The 18,819-nt window shown below is 41.2% G+C and overlaps 1 protein-coding gene across 1 annotated transcript; it reads right to left on the reverse strand.

Annotated features, from left to right (window-relative positions):
• Nucleotides 1–53: 53 nt before the first annotated feature.
• TSGA13 (testis specific 13) lies at nucleotides 54–14,467 on the reverse strand. The gene is made up of 7 exons (XM_067747028.1): nucleotides 14,445–14,467; nucleotides 11,976–12,054; nucleotides 10,037–10,108; nucleotides 8,939–9,151; nucleotides 4,283–4,422; nucleotides 3,585–3,712; nucleotides 54–443 (listed from the first exon to the last, which is right to left on the reverse strand). The coding sequence occupies exons 1-7, from the start codon at nucleotides 14,465–14,467 to the stop codon at nucleotides 274–276; spliced, it is 825 nt and encodes a 274-aa protein (XP_067603129.1). The 3' UTR covers nucleotides 54–273.
• Nucleotides 14,468–18,819: the final 4,352 nt, after the last annotated feature.

Here is an 18,819-nt window from a genome sequence, read left to right on the forward strand (position 1 = left end):
CCGCTCTCAGCCCCAGGGGACGTGGCCACGCCCTCTCTTCCTCCCCAAGCCGGGAGGAGGCGGGGCCAAGGGTGGGCTCCCCGGGGCCGCGTCCCCGCCCCTACGGTGACAGGTCGCAGCAGGGGGCTCACCACGGCCCACCCTGCAAGCGACCCGACAGCCCACGCCCGGAGAGGGCAGAATGAGATTTTATTTGGTTGGCACGCCCTAAATGGCGACTTCTCCAGGCCGCTCAGTCTCTGGAGAGAGGCGAGGGGCATGTAGGGCTTGTTTTCATTTAATGACACTGGCGTTTTTTATAATCCACTGCTGGGCCCTTCCGTTGCGGAACGCGCTCTCTCCTGGCGCGGTTCTGGTGGGCTTCTCCTCCAGGAGTGATGAAAGGGTTAATGGTTCCCAAATCATCTGGGAAGTTGGCAGGTAGCTCCCTGACTTCTTGGAGACTGCAACAAAGCACAGGGCACCTTCGTGAATGTGGATTTCCAGAGGGTTTAGGACACTTAATGTGAGACGTAAAAAGAGATCCGCTCGGAGGGCCGAGAAAGCTGCTCTTTACTCTGAGCAAGAGGATAGGTTTTGGACCACGAACTACCATTCCAACCTTCTTTATAATTCTTCCCTTCATCAACACCCACCAGTTTAGGGTCTTCCCTATTTAATCCCACCCCTTTCGAACGATTCCATCTGTGGCCATTTTGACGCTTACATAACGCTTAACTAAGTGAAGGAACTTTCACTTGTATATTCATGTTCCTCTTAGCCTTTTCAGTTCTCCTGTCCGAGAGTGTAACTAAGAAACTGTTTCTACCTTTGGCTTCACTGTCATCACTTTTTCCAGAATCTCTTTCAACTTATGCCCTTCTTGGACGCCTCCGTTGTGGGCTCTTCTTGCTCCCATCCCTCCCCCCCCCCCATTTTGAAGTATTATGCCTTGTAAATATCCCTTAAATTTGTTTTCTTGGGCTTCCCTGGTGGCGCAGTGGTTGAGAGTCCGCCTAACGATGCAGGGGACACGGGTTCGTGCCCCGGTCCGGGAAGATCCCACGTGCCGCGAAGCGGCTGGACCCGTGAGCCATGGCCGCTGAGCCTGCGCGTCCGGAGCCTGTGCTCCGCAACGGGAGAGGCCACAACAGTGAGAGGCCCGCGTACCGCAAAAAAAAAAAAAAAGTTTGTTTTCTTATTCCTACTGCTGTCACCTTAATTCAGGTCCTATCTGTTTGTTTCTTGGACAGTCTCCTAACCAGCCTTCATGGCCTGGTAATCTTTTACCAAGCAAGCAATTCTCTGTGTAATCTTTATTTGGATGCCTGGTAAACATGGAAAATTATTGATGGAAGGAGGAGTTGCTAGGTTCTCTTTTACTTGAAGTAGAGACACTGTTTCAACTTCACAGTGGATTGTCTTTGTTTAGGAAAAGCACAATAATGGGCCCTTTAGATACATAAGTATATATCCACTCATTTTTCTTGAGGGAAACTGTAAAGTCACCATAATTCTAATAAATGCTGCAGACTGAGATGTTAAGTGTTCTGTTTAGAAATGTAAACTGGGATACCTTAACAGAATCATGCCCTTGAAAAATCAGAGAAATTCTAATCCAGATTAGATTCTAGACTGGAGAAATTCTTCCTTCCAATATAGATTTAAGCTGAACTGCTGATATCCTGCGTATGGTATCATTTAAGATTTAGCTCTGACTAAATGTACTATTTTATGTTTGCCTTATCTGGCTTATAAAGCTCAAAGCTTGCTTTCCATGTGGAGTTTCCCTTGAAGGAAATAGATGTTCCTACTGATTTATTCTGGGGGCTGAAAATAAACAGGCTTAGGGGAAGGAGCTACCTTTTCCCCTTCCTTGGGCCAAGGGTATTAGGAGCCTAGGCAGAGACAGTGCTGGTAAGCCAAGAGACTCCCAAGAATGGATAATGTGCTGGGGGCCTGTTGGGAAGTATGAAGGGACTGAGGGGGGGTTGAGGCTGAGCCTAACAGTGTCCCCTTTTAAAGCAAGATAAATGACTCTCTGCCAGCCTTTAATTTTTCTTCACATCTATGAAGTGTTATTTAATATCACAGCTTGGTTTTAGCTGTATGTGGGGAGTTAAGAGAGGCAGGAGGGATGTCAGGTGGTGTGGCAGATAGGTACAGAAGGAGCAGAGACACTTGAAGAAGCCAGGTAAGGGATGGTACGATATGACCTCATACCTCTGGAACTGTGACTGTTTGAGCTGAGGATGGCTGGCAATCGCTAGGATGGCCTTGTAGAACAGGGAAGCATACCTTAGGGAGTTCCAGAAACTGCTCGAGGAGAGCAGTCCTGTAGGAGAAATGAACCTTATCTTGGAGCCATAGGCTGGTGAAGTCTGGGGAGCCATCGATTATACTTCTAATACACAAATGTGTGTTCAGTGCTCTGAAATTTTTCAGTGGGTCCCAACCGCCTGCTGGATAAAACCTAAGCCCTTATTTATACAAATATACAAAGCCCTTCATGACCTGGCCCATCCATATGTCTTACATATGGAAAGTGCTATTATTATTGGTGCTTGATAAATATCCAACACGAGTAAGTGCCCCATAAATGTTGCTAAATGAATGACAATTTGTGAGGAGCGTTTTTGTTGTACCCCTTCCTTACAACCTTATCCCAAACCTCTTCCACGCCATGTCCTGCCTCAACCCCAAAGAGACTCATGGACCTCTGAGACGCATAGCTTATCCTTTGGCCCTTCTAGAACAGTTTTCCTCGAAGTGTGGTGTGCGTACCACTGGGTAGTTTTAGGTGATACTTAGATAAACATTTAAAATTTTAATTATTATGGGACTTCCCTGGTGGCGCAATGGTTGAGAATCCGCCTGCCAATGCAGGGGACATGGGTTCGATCCCTGGTCTGGGAAGATCCCACATGCCGCGGAGCAACTAAGCCCGTTCGCCACAACTACTGAGCCTGTGCTCTAGAGCCCGCAAGCCACAACTACTGAGCCCTCGTGCCACAACTACTGAAGCCTGCGCGCCTAGAGCCCGTGCTCCGTGACAAGAGAAGCCACCGCAAGGAGGAGCCCTCACACCGCAACGAAGAGTAGCCCCCGCTCGCCGCAACTAGTGAAAGCCCACACTCAGCAACGAAGACCCTACACAGCCAAAATAAATTAATTTTTAAAATGTAATTATTATGAATTTGATTAAATGTTTGAGAGAATTGTATAAGAGAAAAAAAACCCATGTGATTAGTATATCAAACCCATGATGGCAATGATATAGTATTAATTAGGACAAAAAAATAATTTGAAAGAAAAACATTAAGTAAATAACAGGGCAAATAACTCATTGACCAAAACTAGTAAAGTGGTAGGTGATGTAGTTTGGAAAACACTATGCTAGAGCTTTCTTGAAATGTGAGGATTGAAACAGGGTGGAAAGCCTAGCACCACTTGGGCCTCTATCAGTTCTTGGCTTCCATGCTAAAAGGAAAACTAGTCTCCAGAACCTCCAGGAGAGATTTGCCCTTATCTCTCGTCCCCATAGTTTGTCCCTCCTGCCCACAGCTCCATCCCATAAACCATTGTTTTGATAGAGAGGACCTTACCGTCACTCCTCAGATCTCTTTTACAGACTGGAGCAAAGTTGAGCTGAGGGTACATTTTTTTCTGTTTTCTCAAAGCACAGACCTTTGAATACTTCCCTTCACTCTTGAAATCCTCGTCCGTGGAAAACCTTAACAAAGAAAGTTCATTTAGTAGATCCTAGGGTGAGGGATTAATGGAACCACTCACTGCATTCTCAGATTCTGGAGGAGAAGAAAGGACAGTAGGATTTGAGGGTGTTCATTGGTACAGAGCGGGAGTATTGTTCAGTGGAAGGGATGCTTCTAGAACCTAGCATTGTAAACCTATGAGGGAACTCCAGAATCTCCTCTCTCCTCTCTAAACAAGATATAAGCTGCTCCTATAACCAGTTTCAAATCAAATCTCATACATAGCAAATTGTTCCTATATCACAACCCTTAACAGGCACCGAGAGAAATTTTTTGTTGTTGCTTCCTCAAAGCATGGACCTTTGAATACTTGTCTTCACTCTTGAAAATCATTCTTGTGAAAAACTTTAGTTTTGCATTACTGTTTCTCTGTTGCTAAGGTAGAAGTGTGGTTGGGGATCATGTAGGGAAGTTGTCCTATTATTACACAGTTGTCCACATTCCGTACAACCGAAAAGTGTTTGTTAAATCATATTGAAAAGAGATAGTGACACGAATAAGGAAAAGGTAAGAAAGAGCCAGGACTTCACCTAAACCATTGTTCTCTCTTGGATTTAGGGTCCTCCAACAGTGTCACAGGGAAGACTGGTTTCAGCCCAGATCTTAACTTTTTTTTCTGATACATCAGAGGTAGGAAGAAGTTCTCAGTGGGCTTGTGCTGATGACTTTCCTGCAGCAAAGGGAAGAAGAGTAAGTGAGGGAGTTAGCTGAGTCTCCTGGACTTACTGACCTAAGCTCCTGGGCTAAGCTCCCATTCCCCTAAAATCATGCAGCAAAACCTGCCGAAGAAGGAAGTAGGGATGCAGAAACCCAAAGAAAAAACAGTTCCCTGGGTGGGCTAATACCTGTTGGTTTCACAGCCAGACGATTTGTCCAAAGTTAGGTCAGTTTCCTAAGTAATCAATTAAGCTTGCCCACTAGCCGTTTGTAGTAAATGGAAGAAAAATTTCCCAGGTTTTGTGAAGGATTCAACTAGTGAATTGCTTAGGAAACCAAACATTTGGTAATAAATTGGGGAATAGATCCATGGGATTCTACCCACCTTTCTTGGAGATGGCTGTCTCATTCACATCCCATTCTCTGTCTGCAGTGAAAAGGCCACAGAATGGGATGTTTTGTGAGGTAATAATTTCATCATTATTAAAGTCATAGAATCAAAGACTTTCAGAAAGGATCTTAAAGACCATCAATTCTAACCATTCATCTGACACTCTTATTCCCTCCATAGTAACACTGTCAAGTGGTCCATCTTCCTATATCTAAAAACCCAGCCTGCTTAATCTTTGATCAGCTGATTGCTATCCCCTGTAACTTCTACCCTACAGTCCAAACGGAATAAATCTAGTGTCTCTTCCACAGAATCCTTAAAGAATTTGAAGAAATCTATCACGTTCCCCCTGAGCGCCCTCTCTCTTCCAGGCTCAACATTGCCAATATTCTGAACTTTTTTTTTTCATATGACATGGCTTTGGGTTCACTGTTCTCCTGATTTCTCTCATTTTCACTCATTTGAGAAAGTTACAACTTATATTTACACATTATGTTTATAATTATATCTATATAATGTGTGGCAATCTGAAATGAAAACAATATGCTAGCTGTAGCAACTGCAGGACACATCCTATTAAAGTCTCTATTCAAATGTCATTGCTGCTTCTGAGAGCCTTCCCTAACTACACTATCTAAAATCACCACTCACACCCATCACCCTCCATTCCCTTATCCTGCTTTTGGGGCACTTAACACATTATACATTATCCGTGCGACTGTTGGCTTGCTTATGGTCTTCTACCTCACTGGAATTAAACTTTGACTTAGTCACTGATAGATCCTTACTACCCCATAACGTTGCCTGGTACATAGTAAGTGCTCAATAAATATTTGTCGAATGAATAAAAGAATGACAATTAATGAAGGAATAACCAAACTAATTAATTGACCCATACTGAACATTTTTGCTCAGAATTTTCAAACCTCTTTTTTAGAAATGCTTGCTGCTGAACCAAGTCTTTTCAATTCTGTACTCATTCTCTTTAAAGTCTTCCAGTTTTGAGGAACAGGAATTCATTTAAGTTACCTCAATTAATAGGGGTTTTATGGTAGCAGCATGTGTGCCTAGGACCTAAGACACAGCTAATAATCTGGCCACAAAAGAGCAGAAACCTTAGCAGAGCTAGACCTTAGAGCAGAAAAACAAAAATAAAAAACTTATCTGGAATCCAAGGCAGCACTATCTAGGACCACTACTGCATGAGCTTGTCTATCTTGTCTCATATCATTTAGCATTATGTCATTAACACGTTTCCTACTTTCTTCCTGTCTGCTTCCTTCTGTCTCTAGTGTTCATTCCTTACCTTTACCCTGTATATCTTTTTACCTACCCACAGCTTCTGCTTATTCATTTCTACTTCAAGCTGCCCCTACCTTCTTCCTCATGGTTTGACGTTTTTATGGCCTTCCTCTACATGCCCTTTCACGTTTTATTCCCACAGCCTCAGTCTTTTCCTTTCCCAATTCAGATGCCTGGGAGCAAGAATATGATTAGCTCAGGGATTTTGGTTGTTGATAAGTTACAAAACCGAGCAGGACCCTGTGGGGCTCCTGGGCACAGAAGCCTTTCTGTCCCCCATTTCTTGTTCATAGGGAACAGACTCCAGCCTCCAGCCTCCATGACCTTCCTTGAGTTCAAAAGGGAAAGATTCGAACAGTCGCTAATCAAGGGAGGAGCAGGTAAGAAACCACCTGAGGCGAGATTAAAGGGACCAGAGAAGCTCCTCAAGACCACCTGAGATTAAAGGAGTGCAGGCCCTGCACACACCCTAATCTTATCAGTAACCTTTGAACCATTACTGTAAAACTGCTCATCAAATCCTCCCAGGTTTGGAACATAGTTTTTCAGGGCAGGAGCCCACTGTGTCTCCCTTTCCCTGGCAAAGCAATAAAGCTATTCTTTTCCACTTCACCCAAAACTGTCTCCGAGATTTAATTCCGTGCTGGTGGTACAGAGGCCAACATTTTGGCATCAGTTAGTTGGTTTAGGTTTTGGTTTGGTTTTTGGGTTTTGTTTGTTTGGTTAGATTTGGGGGTACCGATCGACACCACAGGTCACTAACCAGCCTATGAATTTTGCTTCACTGGATCAGGTGGCCTTCTCTGGTCCTAGGTAGGCATAGAGAATTGAGTCTAGTTATTCAGAATAGGACCTTTTGGGGCATCCTATTCTTCACAAACTGTGGTAGGGCCATGTCACTTAGAAGGGGCTGTGAGTATAACAATCTCTGTGATAGACATGTCTGGTTCATTCTTCAACTTGATTGCTGGTACCCACACTCTTCTTATACACATGTCTGGGTGTAGCAAAAGAATGCTTCTTTTGTGCATAATCTCAGGCTCACAAAAGATTATCACATTTGTATAGTAAGAGAAAGGGATGCAGCATGAATATTAAAGAGGCATTCTAGATATTGGGCATTTCCATCTTCTTGGACTTCTTCCAGATAGCCCCATAAAATTACCATGCTGCCAGTCTTTGACAATCAGAGCCTTAATACTGTCTATTAATACAATTTGGCTGGTACCACAATTTACTCATGAGTATGATCAGGTCCCACATGTGACCTGGAAGGCTCACAAAGTGCCAGCTGTTGGAAGAAAGCTCTTCTTGCACCAGGGTTACGTGATAGTCTTGTATTTCCTTCTCTACCTTGAGCAAGGCAGCCCTGGCTTGACATTTGTTCCTCTCAGTGTATCTTATCCACTACCATGAGAGACAACCTCTGAGGTTATGTCCAAATGGCACAAATTCTGAGACCCAAGGAACCATAGGCAATGAATTAATTAACTCCTTTGTCAGCATATACCACTGGATATTAGCATTTTATCATCCGTTTGGAAAGGAATCTCTCACTGCCATCCATCTAGCTGATAAGAAATACTAATTCCATATTGACCACATTTTATTATAACAGTCTGTCTTGGATCATTCCACTCCCAGCATCAAATTTCTGTAATAATTAGATTTTTTTAATTTACACTTTCATTTATTTAATTTCTTCTTGTTATATTAGGCCCACTCTTAAGGCTGTCAAGATCTTTTTTAGATCATATGCTTAAATATCTCTTAATTGATTTTCTTCATTTCCTCTGTTATTGATTTATTCAATTCTTCAGCATCTCTCACTTTGACAATTGTAGTAACAATATAACTAATCTTACTGATTTTTTTCTCTTCCACAACTAATACACCTTTCTCTCAACTTCCTAAAAAGGTCTTCTAAAATGCAAATTTGATTTTACCTTTTATCTCCTGCCATTTACTCTCTTACATCCCCCTAAATGCTCCTCAATTTCTCATGTCTCTAAGCCTTTGCCCTTCCCACTGATTGGAATATTCTCCTTTTTTTTTTTTTTTTTTTTTGGACAGGGGTCACCTCTTTTGTAAAACCTCCTTGATTACTTCCTTTCCTCCAATAAAGATACTGTTCTCTACTGTATATTAGTGTATCTTGTATATTCTTTTATTATTCATATATCCTGGTATATAATAATTACTTTTTATATCTCATTTATTGATCTGTCTCTCCTGTTAGACTCCAAGCTCCTTCAAGATAGAAACTGTCTTGTAATCATCTTCATATTTTAGTTCTTAGCTTAGTGTATGTCCAGTAATTGTTTATTGAATTGAATTTGAACTTCTCTAGTGTATAACAAAGTCCCAAACATCTGGCTGTTGTGATAGTAAATTTTCTGTTCTCCCCTTCTGACACCCAAGAGCAGTGGGTATAGAGCATAACCCTTTACCCCTTTCCCAATTTGATATTCGTTTCTGTTCCTTGTTCGTCATTTCCTGTTTTATCTGTTGCTACTTTATACTCAACTAGAAAGCCAGTGGCTAGTTTACCCTTTGTTAATTACAAACTAAATATCTTTGACCAAGGAGGAACAATTTTGAATTAAGACCCTCTTTTCTCTGTGTAATGAAGTTTCATGACCGAAGTTTGTACAATTCTGATTCTGAGTATTTCCCAGGCTCTCAGATTCTATTTGGTGAAGCATATGGCAAAGAATAAGAAGGAAGAGGTTGGGTCCTGAGTACCATCTTCCACGTTAGGTTAGCCCCCTTCTTCAAGCTAACTCCTAATTCTTCAGGATCCTTACTCAGGGTGCCAGGAAACTTCCCCAGGTGCCATTACCTTGAGCAGTAACTCACTGGAAAAGTATTTTGATGTCGTGTCCTTTCCTTGATGGTCGATTGAGCAGGGAAGTGGGTTGTTGGTCATAATCAGTAAGGTCTTATCCTGATCATACTCTGTTACTTTCAATGTGAAGCTTTGAATTTTCCTGTTTCGAGCCAGGAATTTATGCAGTGCAGTGGGCTTCAAAGGCTCATAGTACTGGTCCTGAGCAGACAGAAAGATTTCCAGAGAGACAAAGGGATTAGTTCAAGAGCAGATTAACAAATCAGTTGGCTAATCTTTTGCCTCTATGGGGTAGGGGTAGAAGCCGGACAGGGGCTGGGTTTAATAGAAAATGTCTGAAGCTCTCTGTCCATTTCTTCTCTCAGAGCTTTTCCCTGCAAACAGACCAAGGGGCTGGGGAAATGAGATGGAAAAGTTTCCACATTAAAAGGAGCGAGATGACTTCATTCTTGTGGAAAAGTCGTGCCCAACATTGTGCCCAAGAAAACAGGACAAGCAGAAGTTTCTATGTTCAACCTAAACAGCCTTCTCTACAACTCACTCTGAGGCAGAGGAGGGAAACTGCCAGGAACCAAATCTCCTAGTTCAGAGAGCCCTGAGGGGGCCAACACAGCCCTTATCTGCATCTTCCTACCCACCAACGTTTCTCCACAGGCACAACCACATTAATATGCAGAATAAGCACAAAGTTAAAAAAAGGAAAAGCAGTCACAAAAGACAGCATGTCACTTAAGATGTAGTGGGGGAAGGGGCATGCCCACTAAACTTGCTTTTCCATCAGCAGGAGGAAGGTGGAGGATTAGAGAGAGAGGAAGGGAGAGGGAGAGAACAGAACACTTCCTGATTCGAAATATGTTTTCTCAATTAAAAAAAAAAAATCAGCTGCAGGAACCACCTTCTTCCCAGTCCCGCCCTCCTCCCTCACCACCATTCCCAACAGTGTCCTGAGACAGCTCTGCTTCCCTGTCCTAGGAGGATGCACAGTCACAGAAGCTGGTGACACTTGGAGGCACTTGGGATACTCTGCAGTGGGCCTCAGCTGAAACTTGCTGTTGGAGATCTTGGGGGAATGCTTTTATCACCTACCAAATTTGGATGGACTGTGTAATGGTGAAGGTGCTCTGGAACAAATTTTGATTGCCCGACTGCATCAAAAATCTAGAGACAATAATCAAAATTAGTATTTCAAGTTGTACCTATTCTAAACAATATTCCATTCCTTACCTCACCTTAGTCTGGCTAAAATCTGGTCTCTAACTTAAATTAAGTGAGAAGAACTCCATGCTCTGCACCCTGGGTTTCTGGAATGAGAGCCATAGCATGGAGAGCTAGGTTCTAAGGCACCCTGACAGGGTAGCTTGTACATGGAAATGTGGACCAGCTTTGTGAAATGTTAGGAGCTGTTAGGAAGTGAAGGGGTGAAATAGACAAGGGCAGCATCAAAGTTTAGACCGGGACAAATCATCCCTAGAGCTCACACCTCTTTCTTCTGCCTTTTCCATCTCTATAGAAGGGAAATCAGGTAAAAAACAAAACAAAACATGCAAAATCAGGTGAAAAACAAAACAACCTTTAAGGAGAAAAACAAGTTACAGAAGGGCAATAACTTAAGGGTTGTCAGTGAAAGGAAGCCTGGGGGATAACTGCTTTCGGGGCTGGGGGCGGCACACAGAAGGGAGAAACAATGGTGCAGTCTGCATTTTTGAATATTTCTGTGACATATGATTCTTCCAGAAATGTGGCAAAAAGTAATTGAATTTTGATAACCCTTCTGTCTACCACTTTGTGTTTTTCTGCTGGTGGTGGTGCTGGTGATTGGTGGATTGCTTGAGTGCCATGTCTGGTGGTAGAGTTGCTGGACCTCCTCCATCTCCTTCTGCTGACCCCCGGGGCTGTTGCCTGGCCTCTAGCTTAGCCCCAGGTTATCTAAGGATAAATCAAAGGGACAAGAACACAAGGAGATAAAAGCTCTGAGTTATCTCCTTCGGGCTTGGCCTAATCAGGAATCAGATAAAGAGCACAATCCTGTCTGTGGATGAGCATTTCTAAAGATTGCCATGCCCCCAAGGAGGTGATATAGTAAGCTGGGATTCAGAAGAAAGGGAACTCACACTGAACAGGTGAATGCGGCAAGAAGGTGAATGAAGAGGGAGATAGTAAGAGTGGGACAGAACTGTGTGATGAGGGGAGGAAAATGCCAGGAGTTGGCAATTTCCAGGGCTTGGAGGAGGACTGTGGGGAGGATTAGCAGAGATATGCCATACATTCTTTTAGGAATGCTGGGATGAAATAGGGGACAAATCCAAAGTTGCAATGATTTCATTTGTGTTACCTTCTGTAAAACTGAAGTCCCTTTGTTCAAAACAAAAATACATTTGAAAAACTGGCTTCACAGATATGACATATATATTTAGAATCACAGACGTCTCGGGAAAATTTATTTGGGAGAAGATGTGAAGACTTTTCCTTTATAGTTGTTTTTTTTAATTAATTTTTTGGGGAAAGTCTCTGGGAAAAATGTTTTTACTCCCAAATTTTTCTAAGGTATTGCATCTTGTTTCCAAGTTAGTCTCCAGTAGTTGACTAAATCCATAAGAATGTCCAAATTGGAGTATGTTTTTAGTTTTATGTTGAATTGTACTATCTCTGGCTGATGAAATAAAAGTTGACCTGGAAAATTCACTTGAATATGATAAACCTTGGGAAGCAACCAAGCTATCCAAAGGAGTTTTGTTGCAAGAAGTGACCACAAAATCAAGTTTAAGTCAGGGCTTAACACTCGCTCATCCCCTAAAATAGATTTCTGGTCCCTGGGTTTTGATTCTTTGCTGATATGTCCCTGTCTCTTCCCTTTTCTATGTCTCTGTTTCTCTTTCATAAAATTAGGTAAATTAACGTTGCTTTCTATATAAATCTTGACCCCTTTTTGCTTTTCAACAGGAAGTTTGTGAGACCCAGCTTATAAAGTAGTCTAAGCAATTCCAAAGAAAGATTATAAGTGAACATTGCTAATGCTCTTCCTTACCTCATCACTATCAACAATTGTTTCTTTCTCAAATTTAACTGGGCTAGTTCTTGAAGTCTTTGATTTGCCATACTGAAACCTGAAAAAGAGGCAGAATATCAAATTATTTTTTTCTTACTCAGAGTCTTGGTCTTCTACATGTTCTCAACCTCTCTCAATGAAGTTTGGGGACATGACTTAGAAGAGCCCAGTTTGGGTGATCACTGATTGCGTATGTATGGGTAGTAAAGAACAGGACTCATTATTCAGCCTGCATGCTGGGCTCTTCAGTGTGAAGAGTTAATCAAGTGGGACCTCTTGAAGACATGGTGACAACTAATAAGTTGATTTCTTCTAAAATAGGGGTTTTAAGAAATGCAAATTAAAACCACAATAAGCTATCACCTCACACTTGTCAGAATGGCTATTATCAAAAAGAACACAAATAACAATTGTTGCAGAGGATGTGGAAAAAAGGGAGCCCTCATACACTGTGGGGATGTAAATTGGTGCAGCCACTATGGAAAACAGTATGGAGGTTCCTAAAAAAAAAACTAAAAATGGAACTACCATGAGACCCAGCAATTCTACTCCTAGGTATATATCCAAAAAAAACCCTGAAGATACTAATTCAAAAAGATACATGTACCCTAATATTCATAGCAGCATTATTTACAATTGCCAAGATATGGAAGCAACCTGAGGGTCCATCAACAGACAAATGGATAAAGAAGATGTGGTATATATGTACAATGGAATACTACTCAGCCATAAAAAGAATGAAATTTTGCCATTTGCGACACATGTATGGTCTTGGAGAGTATTATGCTAAGTGAAGTAAGTCAGGCAGAGAAAGACAAATATTATATGATATCACTTATATGTGGAATCTAAAAAATAAAACAAACTAGGAAATATAACAAAAAAGAAACAGACTCACAGATATAGTGAACAAAAAATAGTGGTCACCAGTGGGGAGTGGGAAGGGGGAGGGGCAAGATAGGAGTAGGGGATTAAGATGTACAAAGTACTATGTATAAGATAAATAAGCTACAAGGATATATTGTACAACACAGGGAATATAGCTAATATTCTATAATAACTTTAAATGGAATATAACATTTAAAAATTGTGAATCACCATGTTGTATACCTGAAACTTATATAATATTGTACATCAACTATACCTCAATTTAAAAAAAAAAATAGGGATTTTAGACCACTCAAGGAACTGGCCTAGTAGACTGCTTAGGCAAATTCTTTTGGGCAACTGGACAATCATAATACCCTTAAAGACCACCTACTGTTTTGAATGTCTACCTGCATACTCTTCTCCACATGGAAACAGCTCTGCCCTTGCCAATAATTAGCCAATGATTCCATGAGAAGGGATACAGTTAGTGGAACTTCCCAACTAAATTTCCAATTCTTAATGACCATGCTTGGATTACTGGTTCCCTCATGTACCCAACCACATCTAAGTTTCCCTACCTAGAATTAAGGTAATAAAAACAATCATCAGTGGCAAATATTCTCATAATCTAAACTTTCATTTACTTTCCCATCTCCCTCTTCCCCAGATACCAGTTCCCTTTGGAGAAAAAGGGCAAAAGTTGCAATATTTAGTAACAAAGTATTTTGGATTCCTTGACCAATTCTTACTAAACCCATTTACTGCCCTAACATAGTGAAAGATGCTCATCAGTAAGATTGGGTTACTTAAAATAAATAGCCTGCTTTCTCTTTGGAGGTTAAACTAGCTTAAATTAAGTAGGACCCTGGAACTACCTCAACTAAACCTCTCTCCTTTAAAAATGAGGGTGGCAGAGTAAAGACCAAAACAAGAAAAGTAGAAATGGCCAAGCTATGTAGTTGATAGGTCAACGGGCTATAGCATGGTATAAATAATCCCAAATCCAGGATCAAATCCCATCCAAGGATGGCTCACTTCCATCTATTGCTGGCCACCAGCTGCATCATTAACTCAGGCCAGAGGTCTTAAAAATAGTCCCCAGGAGAGAGGGTGACACATTGTGGGTAGACCAAAATAAATTCACCCCCACTTAACATCGTAGAGTTGGTGCCCTTTTGATGTGTACTATTACCTTAAGTTATCTAATAATTAACACTATATTATAGGCTTTATTGTAGCACTTTTCAAAATGATTCTTTGGTATCTAAGAGGCAGCACAGGATCCCAGATACTCTTGTTCAAGGCCAAGTTAAGGCATAGAACTGCATGAAAAATGCTTCTTCAGCCCAGCAGTGTCCATATTTGACAGCCCGGCGTTTTTCTTTTGGTAAAGCTACTCTAGTTGCTGTATGAAGCACAGATCAAGATCTGATTTTTGATCCAAGGACAGTAAGTCAATTAAAACGTTTTTAATGAGTGTCTACTCTGTGACTAGTACTTTTCAAAGTGATATGGACTACAAAATGAGTCTGTATAAGAAGGTATTCATAACTTGGTTGGGCAAAAAAGACTACACACTTGGCCTGTCTCTTTTGGCCCATTACTGTTCACTGCTAAGTGGGCCAACCCAAGGCAAATATTCACCCAGAGGCCAAACTCAGTGCCTCTAAATAGTCCACGTTCTGCAGGGGTTCCGTTCAATCCAAACATTCTTTTCTTAGCATATTCTTTGTGCTCAGCCCCATTCTTGATCCTGTGTGAGAAACAAGAGGAGACTTATTGATGCCATTGTGAAGGCAGAAAATGCACAAGACATGATGATCCTTGCCCTCAAGAACTTAAGTTTAGTTGGTAAATGTGGGGAGGGAAGAGAAAGTGATTGTTAAATGTGAAACAATAATGACAAATACATGCTAACGTATTAGGTAAGTCAATTCATTTCTTGGGGCCTCAATTTCCTCATCTGTAAAAATAGAGTTAACCAAATGATTTAAAGGTAACGTTCTAATTCAATGACAGTGGTGAGATTTACCTCCATAAAGAGCTGAAATGAAATTAATTCACGTGTCAGTTGTGGGAGAAATTTGGAAGAGTAGCCATCCTTTAATGCATACCTCCCCTCTCAATAGAATCATACTTTTCCAGATATTAGTCCTGACTGGAAGGTTATTTTGTTTTTATTTTTTTGCTGTTGTTGTTTGAAGTGATAAGACATAAAAGTGGGGAGGTAGGATGAGATCAAATAATGGGGGCCCTGACAATTAAGGAGAGCTTTGTTAAGGCTTATTAGCCCAAGCTCCTAAAAAGCCTATGGGTTTGGAGGAAAGATCTATACTAATGTTAATAGTTTTGATAGGTGATTGCTCAGGCTTTATGTCTAGTTTGAGTGTCTAGACACAAACCCTAAATATGACTATCTAGAGTTTATCACTAGACTGAGTTAACCTCTGAAACTTCCCTTCAAGGGAAATAGACTAATAAGCTTTTCACCCTTTTCTCACCTTTAGTTTTTCTGGAATTGTGAATCCAGCTCACATGTATATTGAAACTAAAATAAGTAGGAGCCAACAAATTGGGGGATATAAGGCTTGTGCTCTTTGTCTGCAAACCAGTATGGGGAAAAACATCACACAAACACAAAAACTACATCTAAAATAAGAATAGAAAGATGGAGTGTACAATACCTTGAAGGACATTAGGAAAGCTTAGTTCAGGGAAGAAGGGGAAATTCCTTGACATGGAAACTGTCCATTTTGAAAATATTCTAGCGGAGACACAGGGAATTTGTGATGAAAAGGCAATCTAGAATGCTGAGGTGTTCTATGTTGGAGTCAGAGAATGAAAAGTCCAGAGGTTTTAAACAAAATCTGCTATAATCTGCTCCAGTTTGTTTTTCTAACCTATGACTCCCCAACACACACACACACTGACCCTTTCACTGTATCTTTTTGAAAAAAATTTATTGAAGTATAGTTGATTCACAATGCTGTGTTAATTTCTGCAGTACAGCAAAGTGATTCAGTTTACATATATATATATACATTTTTTTTCATATTCTTTTCCATTATGGTTTATCACAGGATATTGAATACAGTTCCCTGTGCTATACAGTAAGGATATATTTTCACCATATCTTAATCAACTTCTGCCTTAGCCAATGTTTTTATCCTTTTCCTCAGACATAGTGAACATTTATTTCTCTTATTCTCCAAACTTAAAACTCTCTCCCCAACCTCTTCAAACCATTTGAGTCTTCTTCTTTACTTATGTTACTACTTAGGCTTTTCTTCTTCAGAGAAGACTTTCCACATCAATCTAATCCCAAATTCTAGCATGCAGGTACTGTTTTTTTTGTGCATGCAATTATATAGTAAATTGTTATTCTACGTATACTTTTCTTATATACAGGTTGTTTGCTCCCTAGGCAGTAAGCTCCTTGAAAGTGAAATATGAATTATATATATATTATGTTTATTCCACCCACAGTGCTTTATACATTAGGCATTCAAAATCAATATTTGTTTATTTCAATATATTTGCCAAACATCTATGACATGTTAGGCACTGTCGTAGGTAATGGGAACTAAATAAAAATTAAATGTACTCTTCGACCTCAAGGAGCTCACAGTTTAACCTAGAAGACAGATCAGGAAAGAGTGGAATGCAACACGTTGCAATGGGCATGTTAGAGAGAAGTTCAGGATGCTAGCGGAGTAGAGAGGAAGAGCACTTAACCTGGATGAGGAGAGACAGGGAGAGGTTTGGAACTAGTCCCTAAAGTGAGCCTGGAAAGGTGAGTATGAGTCAACCAGGTGAAAAGAAGAGGAAATGGGCATTTGAGAAAGAGGGAGCAACACAAGCTAAAACATGAACATAGAATAAAGCATGTCTTGTTTAGGAGCATTGCCAGTAACCACAGTATGCCTGGAACATAAGATTTAATGAAGGGACTTCCCTAGTGGCGCAGTGGTTAAGAATCCGCCTGCCAATGCAGGGGACATGGTTTCGAGCCCAGGAAGATCCCACATGTCGTAGAGCAACAAAGCCCGAGCGCCACAACTACTGAGCCTGCGCCCTAGAGCCTGTGAGCCACAAACTGAGCCCGTGCGCCACAGCTACTGAAGCCCGCGTGCCTAGAGCCTGTGCTCCGCAACAGGAGAAGCCACTGCAATGAGTAGCACGTGCACCGCAACCAAGAGTAGCCCCCACTCGCCGCAACTAGAGAAAGTCCACGCAGCAACGAAGGCTCAACGCAGCCAAAATTAATTAACTTTTAAAAAAAGATTTAATGAAATGGTAGCAAGGGATGAGACTAGAGAGGAAGCCAGGGTCTAAATCCTAGAGTGAAGTCCCTAGAAGAAGCTTGTAGGTTATTCTATGAATAATAAAGCACTATGGAGGGATGTTAAGTAGGGATACTTTGAACAGTATATATTTTTAAAATACAAAAATGGTGGCCATGTGAACTATAGATTGGAAAGATGCAGAGGCATTTGAGAAAGCTAGTTAGTATTGAGGAAGGTTTGAGAAGGGTGTATGGCAATTTTTGCCACTCACCCCTGTTTCCTAGCCCTGGATGACTTATTCAAAGATGGCCAACCAGATTCTTTCTACTAGGAATTTGAAAGTTTGATAAAGACAGAGAGATGAAAGATGATTGTAGCTGAGTTACCTTACCCAGTGTCCCAGACAAGTTTGAGCTCCACCTGCTAAGGTCCCCAGAAACGCCTCAGATCTAGTCTTCCTTGAAGCATGGTTATTCAGTTTTCCCTCCAATTCTGTGAGCTTTCCCAATGTCTTTTCAAATAAATACCCCTTTTTTGCTTAAATTAGTCAGTTTGTTTCTGTTGATTGCAACCTAAAAAGCCTGAACTGATATAAGGTCTAAAATAAGGTAGTGGCAATGAAGAAGGATAAAAGAAGGAGATCTGAAAGATGTTAGAAAGGTGGGATTTATAAGACTTGGTAACCGGTTGGATCCATGGGCTCATGAATATTATAGTCACATTTCTAGCTCAGTTACCTGAGTGAATGTGGGTGCAATTTACTAAAATGTAGCATAAAGAAGATGGAGTCAGTTGATGAATTTTGGTTTTGGTCCACTGAGTATGAGATGCAGGTGGGGACAGTGTTGAGTAAATGGCTTAAAATATGCTTTTGGGAAAGAATTACACATTTGGGAATCAGCATCAAGTATATATGCTAGCTGAAAGTATTGGAGCCAATGAGCTTAAGCAGGAGAAACGGTGGGCTGAAAAGACACTAAGGCACGGGACAGAGGCTCAGATAAAGCAAACGCTAAAAGAAGAACATCACAAGTGGATGGTGTAAAGAATGCCAAAAAGGAGTGGCCAGAGGTTGGAGAACCAGGAGAAAGGAGCCCCAGAAATCACGGGAAGAGATGAGAAAAGAGAGGAGAGCCTCTACCTTAAAGCATCTAAACTGCAACTTTTGAAGGTACAGAAAATGATTAAAAACTCACAAAAAGTATCAAAGCTTAATAAGCAAGCCCATGCTACCAGTTATAAGGCAGATAAATCAGATCCAAAAAACCTGTTAGGCTTGAGTTCATGGCAAAGCCAGGATTTGCTTGAACAGAGACCATCTGAGAGAAGATAATGTGAATGTATCATACATTGTCCCCTGACTGTCTTCTTTCCAAACACAGGAGCTGCATCCACCAAAACTCAGGTTGGTCACCCCTTTCTACTACCCCTTAGGTGTTGATCTATGATGGGACCTAAGAATTGTTCCTCCTCAACCCTTCATCTCCACAACTTTCTATGTCTAGATGGAGACCTCACAGCCCAGGTAAACACTGGGTAGTAAGGATGGGGTGCTTGGGGTGGCATAGTGCATTTTGGGAGTATTAGGTGAGGGCAGGAGGCAGGAAGAACTCTTTGTGGAACCATTTTCTTCCTCTCCTCCTATTTCTCACTACTTATAAAACAGA

This window comes from Pseudorca crassidens, chromosome 8 (genome assembly GCF_039906515.1).
Source record: "Pseudorca crassidens isolate mPseCra1 chromosome 8, mPseCra1.hap1, whole genome shotgun sequence".
Classification (NCBI taxonomy): Eukaryota; Metazoa; Chordata; class Mammalia; order Artiodactyla; family Delphinidae; genus Pseudorca; species Pseudorca crassidens.

What these genes read in the sequence shown, in the direction of transcription:
- TSGA13 (XM_067747028.1), bottom strand. Translation starts at nt 14,467, where the DNA reads ATGGGCCAAAAGAGACAGGCCAA. An exon ending in AAGAGAGAACAATGGTTTAG is followed by an intron (nt 3,713 to 4,282) that starts GTGAAGTCCTGG and finishes TTCTTTGTTAAG; the next exon opens with GTTTTCCACGGACGAGGATT. An exon ending in AAGAGATCTGAGGAGTGACG is followed by an intron (nt 444 to 3,584) that starts GTAAGGTCCTCT and finishes GCTTTGTTGCAG; the next exon opens with TCTCCAAGAAGTCAGGGAGC.